This window comes from Paramisgurnus dabryanus, chromosome 6, assembly GCF_030506205.2.
Source record: "Paramisgurnus dabryanus chromosome 6, PD_genome_1.1, whole genome shotgun sequence".
Taxonomy (NCBI): Eukaryota; Metazoa; Chordata; class Actinopteri; order Cypriniformes; family Cobitidae; genus Paramisgurnus; species Paramisgurnus dabryanus.
The window spans coordinates 24054062-24072866 of NC_133342.1; the positions used below are offsets into that span (position 1 = coordinate 24054062).

At 38.0% G+C, this 18805-nt stretch overlaps 1 protein-coding gene across 2 annotated transcripts; it reads right to left on the minus strand.

Moving 5' to 3' along the window:
- Positions 1-456: 456 nt before the first annotated feature.
- On the minus strand, positions 457-17737 carry ctdsplb (CTD (carboxy-terminal domain, RNA polymerase II, polypeptide A) small phosphatase-like b). Of its 2 annotated transcripts, XM_065276222.2 has the most exons (8): positions 17135-17737; positions 11499-11659; positions 11245-11277; positions 8626-8727; positions 7012-7068; positions 5664-5756; positions 3959-4144; positions 457-2694 (listed from the first exon to the last, which is right to left on the minus strand). In XM_065276222.2, the coding sequence occupies exons 1-8, from the start codon at positions 17208-17210 to the stop codon at positions 2569-2571; spliced, it is 834 nt and encodes a 277-aa protein (XP_065132294.1). In that variant the 5' UTR covers positions 17211-17737; the 3' UTR covers positions 457-2568. The 2 variants fall into 2 exon arrangements, with proteins under 2 accessions (XP_065132294.1, XP_065132295.1); XM_065276223.2 differs by lacking the exon at positions 11245-11277.
- Between the last annotated feature and the right edge of the window lie 1068 nt (positions 17738-18805).

Below are 18805 nucleotides of genomic sequence, written 5' to 3' on the forward strand. Positions count from 1 at the left end.
ACAAAGTAATAGTGCACTTAAAAATGATAATTGTGTCATTTAGTCACCCTCAACTTGTTACAGACTTGTGTACATTTCATTGCTCTGCTGAACACAAAGATATTTGTAATGAAGCAGAAAACAGAAGCACCATTGACTTTCATAATCAAAAAAACAAAACAAAACAAATATTATGCAAGTCAATGGTGCTCAGACGTGGTTTGGTTACAAACATTGCTCAAAATATCTTCCTTTGTGTTTAGCAAGGTCTGGAACAAATTTACACAATTTTCTTTTTTGAGTGTACTATCACTTACAACCTTTCACCCAAATCATAGATAAAGCACACTGTTTGACTGATTTCTTTGTGTCAAATAAATGCACAAAAATTAAATCTATAATTCTGTAAATAACGTACAGTGAAAGATAACTTGCCACCATATCTAACAAGTACATAAAGAGACATCTAAAAATAAGTCGTGTTTTTATAAAGGTGCTTTAATATGTCAGAGTCCGGAAGAAAACTTGCAACAATACAACCATGAATCAATTCAACTCGAAATATATTAGCGCTGTACAGCCTCTCCAACCTGACTTCAAACCCGAGTGAATCTGCTGACCGTAAAGTGTCTATATGGCTTAACTGCAATAATACCAATCAAGGAAAAATCTCAATTGACTGTGTCAGCATTAAACATTGAAGTGAAAAGGAAATGTGAAATAAAAATGGTGCCACCTACACTTGAAAGGTGAAGACATAATAAACACAATGACGACCAAAACCAAAGTGTTTCAACAAGGTCACTGTGATAAATTAATAAATGTGAAATTTTCAAATGTGTTTGTGTTTCACAAAGCAATCTGAAATAAAACCAAGCTAAAAATCCACGTAGAAGGGGAGGCTGTACAGCACACAAACAAGCAGAAAACAGCAGGTGCAAGATAACTAGGTGAACATCTCAAATACTGACAGATACATAAGAATAAATCCCTCTCGGTTGTCTGCCGTAGAACAACTTTGAGAGAGACGGAGAGAGGTAGACAATGAAAGTCCAAGAAAAGAGGACGAAGATAAACGATTGACAGCTCGTAGTGGATGAATCATGTTGTGGCGGACTCTAGGCAGAGAGGTTATTGCAGATCGGGAGACGCCTCTGCCGCTCCTCTCATCTTAGGCACTGCGGTGAAGAGTCTGTGCAGCTCACGCCGCTTTCCACTGCGCACAGAGTCCCAGCAGATCTCCATAAACAGTTTTTCTAAGCAAATCCTTATAAAGCACTGAAAAGATGTCCGTTGTGAGCTACTCCTCTCTTATGCATGAGCTGCACAGACAGTTCTCGTCCCTGGGCTGGTACTGTTTGTACCCCACAGAGAGGTTATTTGTAGTGTAATATACAGTGATAGCAGCAACAGGGTATGGTTAAAAACAGGTTGAAATCAATTAAAAATAAGATCAGTCTAAAAGATGATGGACCTGTAATAATTTTCAACAATCCACTAATCAAACAATGAAAGAAAATATTAAAAACGATAAAAGGGATACATTTGCAATTGTGTATCCTGGCTTCTATAAAAGACACCTCCCCTTAAGAATACAATAAAGGGGCAACAAATGCAGTGTCTACACTACTTCACCAAAAGCAAACGGAAAAACTTGAAAGTAACGACTAAAATTCTAGCTGGTATAATAACATCTTTTAAAATGTCCAAACGTTAGTCTACGCAACATGACGCATTCATTGAAGTTCCCTCGTCAAATTTAGTTGACTAACGTCAGGCCTGTTTGCTAAAGACGAAACGTAATTTAGCTGGTTAATGGCATCAGATTGTAAGACGATTGGCACAATACAATCTTATACGATTGCTTCTCCTGGTCTGGTTAGCAAGAGAGTTGGCAAGAGAGGCCAAGGCGGACAAGAAAAGTAACCTAACAAGTGCAAATGCATTCCTTTGCTCTTAGAAAACAAACTAAACATATACAAGTCTAGATAGAATCAATAATAAAATAATTCTATATAATGGCACAAGCTAAAGCAAAAAGGAAAAAAGCAAAACAAAAAAAGCACAAAAATGGAGACGTGTACCCAGCTTTACATAATTAAAAACCTCTGGCCTCTTTAACAGTGCTTTTATAAAAAAAGACCCTGCCCTGCCTCCGTTTTAAAGCATATAATTCTTGTAAAGTTTAGGTTCTCTGGAAATATGTCTTGTAAAAAAATCGTATCTTCCCCATAAAAATGACATTCAAAAAAGGCACTTTGTTGGGTTGGAGAGGAAACCCCACAGTCTTTTAACCCTACAGATTTTCCTGCATAGCAACGCCTCAAAGAACGGTTATGACTTGAATATTTTCATTTCCAAAAAGGGAAAATAAGAAGTTGATTTTTTTTGGTTTATCATAAGCACTTTTCAGAAGAGAAATATTTGAGTGTCCTATAAATGTTAAAAGTCTGTGTGTGTGTTTCCTATAGGGAACACAGGTGGTGTCGTGACGACTGGTGGTAGCTGCGGGCTGGAGTAGAGGAGCTACTCCTCTGATCTCCACCGGGGGGCTCCACTGGCTCTTTATCGGGTGTACAGTCCAGCCTGCTACCTGCCCCTTAGGTTTTGCAGAACTCCATACACGTCCTCCTCTTTGCTCAGTCCCTCAAAGAAAGGCAACAGGTCCAGTAGCTCGGTGTCAGTCATGTCATCAAACCACGACTGCACTGGAACCTTCACAACACACATACACAGTTAGTCCAGGATCCACAAAGTCTACAAGTAATACGGTTATAAATAATTTCCTGACAGAACGATCGTTTATATACCACCAAGAGCTGCGGGGAATAATTTTGAGTTGCCTGTTTTGGACTCTTATGGCGTTTTTCCATTGCATAGTACCCCACGGTTTGGTGTGGGTCAGGTCAGCTTACTTTTAAGGGGCTTTTCCACTTGGTGCAGTACGTAGCACCCAAAACTTTTTTTTTAGTACCAGCTCAGTTGGGATTTGAAGCAACCCGAGCTGATACCAAAACATGAGGCAAAAACACCTAACCCTATCACTGATTGGTCTGAGAGAATCTTCACTACCAGCATCATCGCTATAATGTAAACGATTAGCTTTACCTTCATGCTAGTGGTCATCTGTGCTCTGCTATAAGTTCCCAAACTCCCTTTTAGCGATGAAAAACATCCACAGGTTAAGAATCAGGAACACCATACCAGTTTTCCAGACTTGCAGTTTGTGGGGGCACATTCACGACGCACATGTCCGCATATATGCTTAAATGCAACTTAAATGAGGCTCAGCGGAGCGCGTTGACTGACGCCACGGGTGTTTGTACATAAACTGTCATGTGAGACAGAGGTAGTGATAAATGCTATGTATTAATTTTGGGCGGACTGAGAAATAAATGAATGTATGGGAATGTACAACGATTGTATGATGTCACAGCAGTAGGCAGCGCAAATATAAAGACACTCCTATAATCCCTCACACTCCGAAGTGTTACTAAACTCGATGGAAAAGCTAACCAAGCCAAAGTGAGGTGAGCTGACCCGACCTGACCCAAACCAAACCAAACCAAACCGTGGGGTACTATGCAATGGAAAAGCGCTATTAAAGTACTGGCCCCTAAGGGCTTGCATTTTAAGAATCACCAAGGACCACAATTTCAGCTAAAAATCTACTGTTCCAGTAAAGAAAATGTCACCTACGTTTTGGATGGCCTGAGGGCGAGTAAATTAAAATCAAAGTTTATTTTTTGTGAATTTCCCCTTTAAAGTGTAAGCTTAAAAATACTGGAAACTATTCAATAGCATTACAAAGACAAGAACTGGCATAATGAAAATAACTCAAAAAATACCCCCCCCCCCAAAAAAAAGAGGTCATACACACCTGGGAAGAAATTTCATTTTAGGGTGAACCTCTCTCTTAATACTAAACTTGAGACTTTTAAGGTACTAATAGTAAGGACACTGGCTAATCAAAACTTACAGCATTTTCAGGGTGGAAAATGTAGGAAGCAGGGGAGTTGTCCACAATGATGACGTTCCTGAGCTCTCTCCCGAGTCGGCTTAGGTCTTTCACGTAGTTCCCTCGGTGGAAAACACAGGATTCCCGGAAGAGTCGCGCCCGAAACACACCCCACTGGTCCAGCAGGTCAGCCACTGGGTCGGCATACTGAAGCACACACAGACAAATGACCTTTAGTCTTATAAATTCATTTCTGAGGAGCATCAGGCAGGTCATGCACTGTCTGAACTGTTTGCTTTAATCCAGAGTCACGGTGAAATCTTCAATGCATAGATAAAAGGCCAAAAAAGCAAGCGCCTACAGAAATAAAACACTATTTCTATGTATACGCAAATGAAAATATGTACAAACAGGATTGTAACCTACAAAACCATAATCGGTGATATAAGGAGTAAAATAAGTTTGCTATTGAAGCAAATGAGCCAACCTCGATATAATGGACACGAAAGCAACTAAAGGCTGCATACATTTCCAACAGCTAATGTGTCATCAACAAGTGTGAGAACTACACACATGGGGGACATCAGCTACAGATATGACCACAAATGAAACTTCACAGCATACAGGTTTCAAACTAAAACAATGTGAGCTTTCGAAGGTAGCGGCGGCATCTACAGGACGCTGCTACTGATACATGGCACGCATTCTGTAAGAGTCACAGTAGCCACAGAGTTCACACTTACCCATGCATAAGCAGCTAAAACAAACGCAAGCCACAGAGACAAAGAGGGGGTCAAATATTAGGAGAGCAGGAATGAAATTAACAACCACACTATACGCCCCAAATCGTGTTTGAGCTGTTTTAGTCAGCGTGATGGCTAAAGGGTACCTTGGCTATGAAGACTTTATATTTGCCTTCTACTACTAAAATTCATTGATAGAAACACATTCAACGTTTAAATTACTTTAAAGGGATAGTTCACCTTAAAATGAAAATTCTGTCATCATTTACTCATCCTCATGTTATTCTATAAATATTTTGATAATAATTGTAAGCACACATTTGATGGTACCCATTAAATTCCATATTTTTATTCCTACAATGGAAGTCAATGGTCACTATCTGCTGTGTGTTTACCATCATTTCTCAAAATATTTTATTGTGTTCATCAGAAAAAAGAAATTCATACAGGTTTAGACACAACATTAGGATTAATATTATGACAGAATTTTCATTTTAAGGTGAACTATCCCTTTAAACAATCCCTACATGTAATACTCATTTTAACCTGTGGAGGCTGCCATTGTTTTTGCGCATAGTGTATTCTGGTTCAATGACGAATAATGGTTGTCGTGAAATTTTACTACAGCTTACTGTAGTAAATAAATACTATGGTATCTACTATACTTTTTCATGTGAGAATATTTTACTCCACACTTCCACCTTCTTACCTCTCAGATCATCTTTATTTTTTAATCATTTGTATGTTTTCTGAATTTGTATATATGTATCTTTCATTGTTAAGTTTTTTAAAACTATAAATTTTGTACCGTTTTTAATTTCACATTAATATAGCAAATCCCAGTGTTAATCTATTAAGCCACATGTGTCTATAGTTGGGGTACCCTTTAAGAGATGCTGTCTGGCTGCAATGGTATAATCTGTGTCATTTGACATGTTTGTTAACATTAAATGAGTCGAATGTGAAGTGTGAGAGAGACAAACCTTGGCTAGACTGGCTGTAAAAAGCACACATTCAAACAGTTCGCCCATTTTCTGCAGAAACTCGTCCACGTGAGGTCTTTTGAGCACGTATACCTACGAAAGAGAGATAATGTTTTTCAAAGGACTATTACATTTAAAAAGTGACATGTTCACAATAAAAGTGTATGGAAGAATTATACAAATGAAAGTAAATTTTGTTCCAGGGAAGAATGAAAGTCATACACTAAGATGAGAGTACAAACATGCATGCATTTCTGGGTGAACTATTCCTTAATTTACATTTACAATAATTAATACACAATAATAGAAGAGTTCAGATGCAAAACCATAATTTCCATGTCCCAGCCCATATGCAAAAAAAATTTACGGGCCCCCTTAAGCCAAAGCCCCCCTCAACCTTGCCCGTTGGCACTGTTAACTGTGGCGCGCAGGTCTGTTAACGACATACTTTTAATAAGGTAGTCAAATATTTTTCCTTTATTTTTTTACTTTAACAGGTAGATTTAAATAAAGAAAAAAAAATGTTTTGGGTAGTTTTTGACTCGTGACTAACTTCTCCGCCTTCTCTTTTCTCTTTAAGGCCCCACTTTTACGTTTATATTTGTCCATCCTTAATGTTCATGTAGATAGCCGCTATAGTAACCTCTCACACTGTGTTTTCTTTTTTTGGGCGCGGCGATGCGTCATGTAAAAAAATGATGGCGTAGTAGTCTACGGCAGCTGCAGAGTGCAAAAAAATAAACGCAAACAAGAAATGATGGAGAAAATAGACATTACAGAGAAATAAGAAGTCACTAAACATGATATGCATACAAAAATAGATTTATTGCGGCCACAAATAAAAATTTAATCGAAAAATAATTTTATCATTAAAAGCTGGGGCGGGCCCAGGGCCGGGCCCCCTATTGGCCCGGGCCCATTTGCACGTGCATACCCTGCATGCCCAGACGCCATGCCACTGGTTAATATCATTATCAAATTTTTGACGGAGGTGCAGTTTAGCAGCTTTTGCACCATAGCTCTTTAATTTTGAAATTAAATCTAAATGTAAAGATAATGTGAAACATATACCAAAACCTACGTGATTGACATCTGCTCCTTGAAGACATACAGCTGCCACCTAGTGCAAGTAATCATGAATAGGCCAACCAGGACAGACAGCCTATCCTGGATTACTTGAACAAGGTAACAGCCACACAGCCACCGTGTTTTTCATCAATTATCTAATAAAGTTCTCATGTATTAAACATTTTATTTATATAAAAAACTGTAAAATACACCAGATAACTTTTATAAAATGTTATCATCTCGAGAATTGGGATGCCATCAATAAAATCTTATTTCTTACCTGATGCACTGTGCCGTCTATCTCTACTGGGACGATAAAATCAGCATTGCTAATAGGCTGCAAAAACAAAATTAATAATGAATTACAACTCTGTCTCAGTTTTATAATCTTTATCTCACATTTTTTATATTAATACTAATAGAAGTTATAATAAAGGGCAGTAAAATTAAAACAAACTCTCTGGTTAAAGGAACACACCCAGATTTTGGGAATTTAGCTTATTCACCGTATCCCCAGAGTTAGATAAGTCCATACATACCTTTATCATCTCCGTGCTTGCTGTAACTCTGTCTGACGCAGCCCCCGCTAGCTTAGCACAAAGTCTGGAAGTTAATGGCTCCAGCTAGCAAACTGCTCCCAATAAGTGACAAAATAACGCGAACATTTTCCTATTTATGTGTTGTGATTTGTATAGTCACACCGTGTACAAATAACAAGGTGATAAGAGACACAGCCATCTTTTAACCGTATACATACTGGGAACTATATTCTCAGAAGGAGAAGCACTGCTACATGGGCGGAGTGATTTGCACAACTCTGACCGAACTCTCTGCGCCTCACCAGGGGGCTTCTCGGGTACTGCGAGCAAATCACTCCGCCCACGTAGCAGTAATTCTTCTTCTGAGAATATAGTTCCCAGTATGTATACTGTTAAAAGATGGCTGTGTCTCATATCACCTTGTTATTTGTACACGGTGTGACTATAGAAATCACAACATATAAATAGGAAAATGTTTGCGTTATTTGGTCACTTTTTGGAAGAAGTTTGCTAGCTGGAGCCATTCACTTCCAGACTTTGTGCTAAGCTAAGCTAGCGGCGCATGCGTCAGACAGAGTTACAGCACGCACAGAGATAAGAAAGGTATGTATGGACTTATCTAACTCTGGGGGATACGGTGAATAAGCAAAATTTCCAAAATCTGGGCGTGTTCCTTTAAATTATGCCGAGTACTAGAAAAATGCAAAGTGAAAGCGCTGACTGCATGCACATAATGTAGGGTGACCATAAGTGCCGGTCTTCCCGGACGCGTCCTGGCAAGGATTTCGGGTGCGTCTTCCGGAAGTTGTATTTGTCGACCGCACACACCATCAAGGTTCTCACATTTCAGTTGAAAACATAAGACATACAATCGTAGTTTTGTTCTGACATTAAAATGTAACTGTTGCTTTTCTGAAATAGAACCTGAAATAATAAACCTCAATGACATATGTGGTCGACAAATATGACTTTAAGAAGAGGCACCCAAAATCCTGTCCAGGACGCGTCCGGGAAGAATGGCACTTATGGTCACTCTAACATAATGAAAACCCATCTCAAGTATTTTTTGTGATTTGCTGTTTTCTACATAAAATCATCCTAAATAATTTGATATTATTATTGATATCTGTATTATTGACCAATTAAAATTAGAAATTAAACTTTGATGCTTCTAATCTCATCATTAGATTGAGCCTGGATTTCACAGACAGGGCCACATATAATAAGAGTCACCACACAGAAGTCACAGTTTCATTGTATCTTCAAGTAAACAACAACAACAACATATGTGGTCCCATTCCCGTTTTAATTAAAAAGAGAATCTGGACCAGTACCTACAATTATGAACTAATTACCTTAAATGAGCTGTGCACCAGCGTCTCGTCCAAATCTATTACCACACACTTCTTTCCATAGTCACTGATATTAACATCAGGCAGGAGGTATTTCTCTGGAGGCTGAGGAGATGCAAAACAAAGAGGTTAAACTTGATAAACAGAGGACAGTTTACCGCAATGAGTAGGAAATGAGGCACGTGAGATTAGGCCGCGACATGTTAATAGGGAGACCGTTTATAAGCAGAGAGGGAGGAGAGATGGTAAGAGCAGCACAGTCCCCAATGATCTGCACACTTCCTCAGGAAATTCAAAGAAAAGCTTCAGGCATAGGAAATGTGTTTCCTGTGGCGCATAGACAACACTCATGCATTTACACATCCCAGCTCTTCTACACAGTTTCTCCAACAGGAAGTGGAAAAGATAACGGCTGTGTGTGGGGATTAAAGTTTTTTTTCACACACATTAATCGGAGCTGCAGGATGGGTATGGTTAGGGGAGGGTGTCTTCAGCATGGCTACCCTGTGTAAAATCTCATCACTTTATTTAGAAGCTATGGGTGAACAGGTTCCTCTCTTCATATAGTGGCCTAATCCACACTGCACGACTGTCTCGATACAAGCAGAGGCAATCGTGTTATAGAGGGAGACGGTCGATCTAATCTAAATCCCTGTCTTTTTAATGGGATGAATCAAGCTTAGGAGGAACCGCTGGAGTGCGGTCAAGATTCTGCTCCAAACTGCTGAATGAGCACAAAGATGTCCACCGACAAACTTGCACGTTAGTTGGAGTATGTTCCTGTTCAATACAAACAATATTTTGGGGTTATGGCAAGTCAGCAAGTTAGGCAAAACTTTCTTGGGGGAGCAGAGCGATGCACAAAAACGGCATACCAGCAGAACTGACATGCTAAAACATTATCTATTAAAGGTTGGCTTAACCTATTTTAAAATGAAATACGCTTTTATTAACTATGAGCCATTTGTAGGTTGTTGTTCTGAAAACATACAATCTTGCTCTGTGATCACTTTCAAAACATTGCTTCATTTGTACTTACTTATTATGTAAGCTCCCAACAATGGGTGTGCAGAGTCAACATGTGTTGCTAAATGTCTTAACCCATAATGTCCAAACAGTTTGGGAAAACGTTTCCAGTCACTAGGGGTGGGTGATAAACCGGTAGATATGATAAACTGGTAGAAATTTGTCAACAGATAGAAATTTTGGACTATCGTCTCTATCGAGGTTATGCGCTATATAACAGTGCTATATGCGCACACTGTTTTTGTGTGAGATGAGCACGCAAGTTGTGCATCAACTGCTCATTAATCTCATGAACGCTTTTGCCACTTTATTTGCCTTAAAGGTATAGTGGAAGATTTTATTTTTCTGGGTGGATCATCAAGACCATTGGTCATCCCAGTTGTCAATCATTCTGGTGATATGTTGACACAAGGCTGTCGTATGTGCTCGTCCCTAGGTTTCCTTTCTGCACATGCACACTTTCAGGTGTATATGTGTGGTGGGCTACTGTTTCAGCCATTCATTGAAGCTCGCGTTCTCACCGTGTTTTTTTCAAAATGTCTGAGGGTCGCAAGAGAAAAAGTGTTTACGAATTGTATGACAAGAAGAGAAGGCCTATAAAGAAAGAAACAAGAACAGAGTGTTTTTGGGAGACTATTTCACACTCTGGCGTGCGCTTAAAGCACAGGTTGGGCTTCTTAAGCGAAGTTTCTACTCGACAGGTAAAGTCTTGCATGCTATTTGGAGAAATCCATTTAAAATCTACGATTAGCGATGCTAGCCCTGGCACAAGTCACGAACCACACAGACACTGTAAACATGCCGACAGCAACTTGTAAACAGAGCGAAAAGAACAAGGCTCGTGCATGCTCTCTCTCGTGCACACGTTTAATAGGCATTCCCTCTCTGGAGCAGGTACAGTGTTGCGCATGTGCATTTTTTTTTTTAAGTGGAGGGGCGGTTCTTTTCAAAAATGTGGGAACATTTTTCGCTAATACATATATGCATAAAAATTCCAAGGTTTACAAGTATCCTCATAAACACAACAATTTAGGGCTTAAGAGAACGTAAACAGCTGAAATAGAAATAGAAACGCATGTGTAACAGTAAATTGTATCCGGACATGGATCTTAAAGGGGAAGTTACCTAATTTTGCTCGTGTCTGTCACTCATGTTTTTGTGAAAATCTCTTACTCCTCTTGACTAAATCACTTTTCTACCTTTAATAAGAAAAATTATGAAAATCATTCTTTCATCACTGACTATTTATATTTCAGTGAGCTTAAATTTTGTTTGTTTTATCTTCTTTTTTATGCATATATAAGTTTTTGTGAGAGTTATGAAAATTCTAACATAAAAACCTTATTAAAAGATTTTAAAAACTCTACCGTGATACATATCGTTATCATGATATAAATGAATCCTATCATGAAATAAAATTTTGGTCATATCGCCCACCCCTACCAGCCACCACAGGAGTGTTATGTTGCAATACATGCAAGCATCTGAGAGGCATCAGCCAAAAGTGCATCACCGTCCAACAGAGGCGCTTCAAAGCGATGCTCCGTGTGGCATGCAAGAGCACAAACACTGGTAACTGAGTGGAGTCATACATACACTGGGAATAGGGATGACCTCAACCTGGTCACACTGGGTCATGAGAAATGAAGACAGAGAGCAAACATACAGAAGAAATGAGGTGCTGAACCACAAGACAGATGGACAGTAATTCAGACACACATGATCAGGATAGTGTGCTGTGATGACTACTATTTAACACACGTTAACACACATCGAATAAGAGGCATCGAATCGAAACCAAAGTCTATGGGTTAATATGCTATCATATATCTGAGAAGGGTCTGTCTCACCTTTGGTGGATCTCCGTTCTCCTCCACAGGAGGAGGGAGAGGGCTGCTGTTGTTGTTTGGGGTGCCGGGTGGCTCAGCTTCATAACTTTTCAGACAGCAGAACAACGAGCTGAAAATGCTGCGATTTCTCTTCTTCTTTAGACTGCTGTTGGACAGCGAAACTAATAAAAAAAAAAAAAAACATATTAAACAAGGCTTAAAACTTTAAATATTTAGATGGATGCATGATTTATTGGTGGCTAAATTAATATCATTAATAACAAATAGCTTTGTTTAGGATTTTGGAAACTTATACAGCATTATTTTTTTAATATGCGTTTTATTTATAGGACATGATATGACACATGATAGTATTATTAGTGACAGACCGATAAATCTTTCTGCTCCTTAAATTCATTGTTCCTTAAAAAAAGCAAAAAAAGCTATTTGTACAAATAGCTTGTAAATAAAATACTTGAGTTATTTCGGCCTCATGTAAGCCAATCGGCCACACATCTCTTAATATCGGCGTCAGCTATAAAAATAAAATAAAATTGTCGGTTGACCACTATGGTGTAATATGATATAGTAAAATTTGTATGCCTAATATATAATTATGGTACCTTTGTAGTGAATCAAGTCCTCTAACACAACACTTAGTGGTAAACACGTTCAAACAAAAATGTCCTCAGAATGCAAATGTATGGATTATAATAATTTACTAAAGACTTTGTCTATGCAGGGAACATCAAAGAGCCTCGCAGTTCTCCTCATTCACAAACACTCACTAATAACATACTAATAATAATCTGCCTTCATTCCAGTGCCACGGCAAAAGCTCTAAATATTAACACTGAGGTCACCAGCAAGAGAAGGCCCTTTAAAAATAGTGACAAGAAGAAAAAACTGAAACTAGACCCCACTCACTTACAAACCCCACCCTGTCCCCTTTAGGCTCCTAAACCCAAGTGCTTGCACTCATTGGCTGCCTACTTTAGCTCCATTTTAAGGAACAGAGGCTATTTTCCCTCGTTCCTGAAGCTTTAGAGAGCGCAAAGGCACAGGCGAGCGGAAGCATGGAATGTTTGAGGGAGAAAGAGGAGGAGATGCCAATGAGGAGGAGCGATAAACCAAATGGCCTATGGGTGCCCTGCATTCCTCTCCCGCCCCTTTAGCCATCTCTAGTACTCTAACAGTAGTCCCTACAGTTAGTCTACACGTTTAAGTCTCAGAAACTATGGGTGCAATACTTCACACCTCAATTTTTACTAAAAAATCCAATGCATGTAAATATGACAATTTGAAAGATCCTGCCAGTGCCTATTATTATGGAAAAGCATTTTGTGACTTAGGGCACCTTTACATGTTTGAAGTGACTCAATTCTGATTTCCCCCCTCATGTGGCACAGATCAGATTACCAGAACATGCAAGCAGGAAAAAAGCACATAGATAATTTCCGATATTCTCAGATCGGTTTCAAGACAATAAATGTGATGGGAATCGGATACATGCATTCGCGTCCGAAATGTTAGGGGACAGATCGGATATTCCCATCTTCAAACATGTCGTACATTACTGAAAATGCGACGCTGGCAAATAAAGTCAATTCTGGTGGACACCACCTGTGATCACATGACTCTTCAGAGCAACCAAAGAGTTTACTAAAAGAGCACAACATTGTTTACAAGAACATAAAATTCCTCATAAATCTAGTGACTTATTTTTACTTTGAAAATGCACCACATTAATGTATTTACATTTAAATGCACAAAGTAACTGAATATTTTCAGTCTGATGGTTTTATTTGTGGCATATAGTAAATGATGTTTAACAAAAATGAGTATATTCTTAAAGGAACAGTATGTAAGTAATTTATATCAATTAATCATAAAATGGCCCTGAAATGTCACTAGACATTAAGAAATCATTTTCATTTCAAATACTTATATCACTCACAACAGTGGTCTAGCCAGGATATTGTCATTTAAAAAGTGGAGTTGCAGCCCTCAACTGATGTTTATGTTGTCATGTTGTGTATTGGCCACCAGTTGTGTGATTGCAGTACCAGTTTTGGCCACAATCCTACATACCGTTCCTTTAATTTTGCAAATTAACAGGGTGTGATTAATCTGAAAATATATTTAAATACAGTACAGTTTTATTTTTACTTTTATTTAACTTTATATTTTCTGATGTGGTACTTGGTGTAAGAAGTTTAGGAACCACTGCATAAGGCATTATGATTTCCACCCTAAAAGACATGTTAGTACATCCATTGGTCTGTCAATAGTTATGATAAAGAGGGTAGCTTCTTATTAGGCTATACAAGGTGGATTTTTATGTGTTTTTATTTTTAAAAAGTGTGAGGGCAGAATATCTGCTCCTGTCAGAACCATGTTCAAAATCATCATCATTTTCTTCGCATCCACAGCCACAATTTAACACTGATCTTGGTGACACGTAGTGATGAGAAAGTCCCTTCACAATAAGAACCGCATAAGTCCGCACCCATTACAATACAGTGTACATTTATCAGGGCTTGACATTGTGACCATATTGGTCTCGTATGCTCCCGAAATGTAATTGTTGCGACCTCAAAATATATTTGGGACCGTTTGTCGATTTAATTTCTTTACAAAACATTTGCATATACTGTGAAATAATAAGCGAACGTCTCATTTACAAGGATGACTAACTTTCGTGCTCATTTTTGCATCTGAGGACATACATGAAATTTATATTCAGAGCTGCTGTCAGAATCACACAGATTTCCTTGTTTCACTGAGAAATGAGATCACCAAATACACACTGACAACCAATTAAAATAAAAGTCTGTTCAACGTAATAAAGTTGACAGTTGAAATGTATTACTATTGTATAGTAAAATCTACTTTCAAAATAATAATTTTATAATAACTCTCAAAAGACCTGTACTTTCATTTTCAATTTGAACAAAGTTTTGTTATAAAAATGCAATGTTTTGATAAAATGTATGTTTTACTTTTGTTTATTTATTTTTGGAGATGATAAATTACTATGTTTTATGAATTCAGTTTATAAAACATGCTGTTTGAAAAGTTGTATGTAATCTAATTAATTATTAAAGTAAATAAAAATACAGAATCCAGAAAAATTAAAACTTTTAATTAAATAAAAAATTGAATTTAAAATAATTAAAAATAACATTAAATGGTACATTCTTTTAAAACATTATTTTTTAGGGCACCCCGAATCTACACGTTTAAAGCATATAAGAGTTTGTTTAAAAATGGGCCAAGCACAAGTGTGTGGCAAATAATTTAAAAGAAAACACCAGTTTTTCAATATTTTACTATGTTCTTACCTTAACTTAGACCAATTAATAAATCCCTATCTTTATTCAATGTGTGCACTTAATCATTCTTTAGGCTCCAAACAGGGATGAATTTACACTTCCATGTTTTCCCTATTTAAAGACTGTTACATGAGTAGTTACACAATTTAGTATGCCGGTACAAAATAAAACTTGGCCATTTTTTAAGCGGATAAAAAATGAGAACTATATTGTATGGTGGAAGAGCACTTCGTTTGCAACACTTCGACCTCGGCGCGCAGTAATATCATCACTCCTGACTACTCCGCTTCTCGCTCAAACTTCCGTCAATATTACTGTACTCGAGGTCGAAGTGCTGCACATTCACGACACTCTGCAGTGTTTCCCATACATTGATTTATTTGTGGTGGCCCACCACAGAATCAACACTGGCCCCCACAAATAGAATATTCATGATTCCCATTTACATTTTTATTTCACCATTTAAAACAGCTAAATTCGGCTTAAAATATAATTTGATATATAATACAGATCAAATACAGATCAAAGAGTAGAAGTGAAACATATTTCAGGTGCCAACCCTAGATCAAACTCAAACACAACATGATGACGTCACATATATGCTAATAAGCGGGTGACGTCATCACCACCACAGTCTCCTCAAAATCCTTTGGGAAACACTGCTCTGTACAAAGATTAAGTGCATGCACTGAAAAAAAGATAGGTATGTATTAATTTGTCTAAGTTGAGATAATAACATAGTAAAATATTGAAAAACGGTGGTGTTTCAAGTCTTTAACCTTCAGGATGATAAAGTTGTGGTACTCCTATAATTTTCAATGGATGATCCTAACTTTTAAATTTGGGAGCACAGCCCTTTTTATGCATTTGGCAGACACTTTTATTCAAAGCGACTTACATTGCATGTGTGTACTGTACACACTGGGAATTAGTATGTGTGTTCACCGGGAATCGAACCCATGACCTTTACGCTGCAACTTAGTTTAACAGACAAAACAAAGACTTGTGTTTACAAAGATCATAAACGCATCTGTCTGTGGTTTACAGTTTAAACTACAATATAATCATCAAAAAGCGGCAAAAAGCACGTAAATTCCAAATACATGGACATTGTACATACTTGTGGACAGAATGCAATAAAATGATTGTCAGGCACCAGGCCAGAGACATAGATCACTGCGGCACAATACCAGACATTATCAGATCTGAAGCCTGGAAAAGATTCAGCTTCCTTAACAATCCTGTTTTATTACTGACACTATTTACTTACACGCTGTCCAATAATAGACACTGCATCCTGGGTGAAATGTGTACTGTGCAGTAAAGATGCTCTATATGGTCTATCATAGTTCATTAAAAAAACACTGCATGAGTTTCAACTTTCTGTATGAAGCCAAGAAACAGACTTTTTTTTTTAGAGAAAAACAGTACTATATATTTTGGTTATTGCAATATATTAGAATACATTTTCATACGATGCACCCTGTAAAGCACCATTAATGGCAATGTAGATGGAAACTGGGTCCAGTGAATGAGATCAACACATTATTCGTGAGGTTTTAAGAATTTAAAATCTTATGTAATAGACCAATAGGAGCATAAGTACCGTTATAGAAGGTTCAACTTTATTCTGTGCGGTCGTAAGAGGGCAGCTGTTTAGGAGCTGCTCCACTCGGCCACCCTGAGGTCAAAGTTTATGCCCTATAGGAATTCCTGCTGTCACTGAGGCGGACATCCTCAGCTATGAAAAACTGCCTGAATATCTTCACCATATACACAGAACAGATACAAACTTATCACCGCTTTACGGGTGTAACATAACATGCCCAAAGTAATAGGCTGGAGCAGACCTGAATGAATGCAGAACAAATCAAACTGCCCTACTACTTTTCATCACTTACAATTACTTAAAACGCCAAACTGAGCAAAAAATAAACGCGCCTTTTATATAACTCTGCTTCTTTTCCAAGTTTACAGCCCTGACAGAAAAAGCTTGTTTATGTTGGTCTGCATCCACATCACTGGTGACATAAGCACTGACGGAGCCCAAACTTTCAGACTCTCCCAGCTTACTGCTAAGGTTTACAATAACCCACTCAACATTAACAAAAAAAAAAAACACAAGGTGGTGTTAAAGCATATTAGTTTTTTACAAACAACGCCACGTTCTTACTTCTGTTCGTCAGAATAGAAACCCATTTCTCGTTTTAGTTCATATACGCGGACGCGAACTCGCAGCCCGCTCGTTTAAAATGGTGGGCAAAGCTCAGGCTAACAAAACGCGCTACGCCGATTAACTTTAACCCCCAAAAAACCTCTCACCTTTCTCAGCATTTGACGAGAGTATCTCCTCCTCCTTGGGGTTCGTAACCTGCGTTATTATGGACGTGTTGTCCATGGAAACAAAATGTTAGCTCCTTTCCCCAGCGAGTTCTAGCCGTCTCCGTGTTTCAGATTGTGCTAACAGCTAGTCGAGGTAATGGCAGATCTCCAGCAGACTGCTGTCGCTCAGGCTAGCGTGGGCGAACGGACTGCACCCGACCACTAATCTTTACGTTTTGTTGCATTAAAATAAGCGTCGCGGACACACATCTGATTATTTATCCCGTATGGATGCGCATAACAAAAACAACGTTTGCAAGCGCGCGACGGCTAACAAGTAATTGGAGGCTGGGTTGCTAATATAAGACAGCGCTAGCGAGCTGACCATGAAACCTCCAAATGTGGTCTAAATAAACGACACGCGCGATATCTGAACGCTTGCGTTTAAACTCAAGGAAACACGACATCGGTGCGCTTAACTGATCGTCAAAATCCTCCTCTTCATATTTTCCTGTGTTTTCTGATCTCTGCTTCCAATATGGAGACTGCGAGTGTTTGATATTCACGAGATAGTCAGAGCCGAGGAACAGCAGGAGGAGGTATTTTCTGGGAACCCCCTCCCTTATATTAAAAATAAAAGCATGGACGGTGCACACGCAGTCCACCCAATGACAGGAGTCCGCACAAAGTTGACTGATTACTTCAACAATTGTAGCTTTATTATATGACTATTTAGGCGACTATGGAGTTGTTATATTGAGACAAATGCCAGTTAGAAATACAATTCAAGAACCTTTAGTCAAATCAATAATGTTCAAGATTTTTTTTAATTAAAAGAAATTAAATGAATTTTTTTTACTTTGTCAGAGGAATCAAAGTTACTACAGGACACATTCATTTACTAATTCTTATGACCCCTTATTGTTTATTGCTGTTGTTTGATAGTCTTTGTGTCAATGCAAATACATTGTGAAAAAAATTGCACTTACATTTAATATTCAGTGAATATGGGCTTTACATTGCAAAATGCAATCACAAGCTAATTTGTGTGACTTATGACTATCATAATGGGTGTACCAGTGATGTTGAAAAGTTAAGGGCATTCCCTGTGTGCTAATTTACAATGCATGTCTCCCTCTGCTGTTCATGGTTATTGTTGCCATTTTGTAAAATTCTGCTGACATCTTACTTTCAGAGTTCTAAAACAATTATCAGTTTCTTATTTTTAGTGGTAACTGAGTGCCTTCTCTTTCTTTTTGAAGTTGAATAAAGTACACACAAAAATTAACTATCTGGTATGTCATTTTATATTTGTGGGTAATTTGAAAGATAGCAAAACAAAGAAAAATTCTCCTTGCAGGGATAGTGTATTTTGATTAACTGGTATGCACACATCAACTGTCTTTTTTGTATTTTCTGTTTTTTTTCAATAGGTACATTTTAAGCATTACACACTTTGTGTCAAATTGAGGTTCTGTAATCAACAATTAAAGGCACAATGTGTAGTTTCTTGACCACTAGAGGTATATCACAATAACAAAATAATGAAAACAAAGGAAAAGGAAAGTGGAATGATGGGAAATGTAGTTTTCACCATTAAGAATATAATCATATTCATGGATAAGGTAAAAACTTAATGTTTTTACCTGTACGTTTTATCACATTATTGTA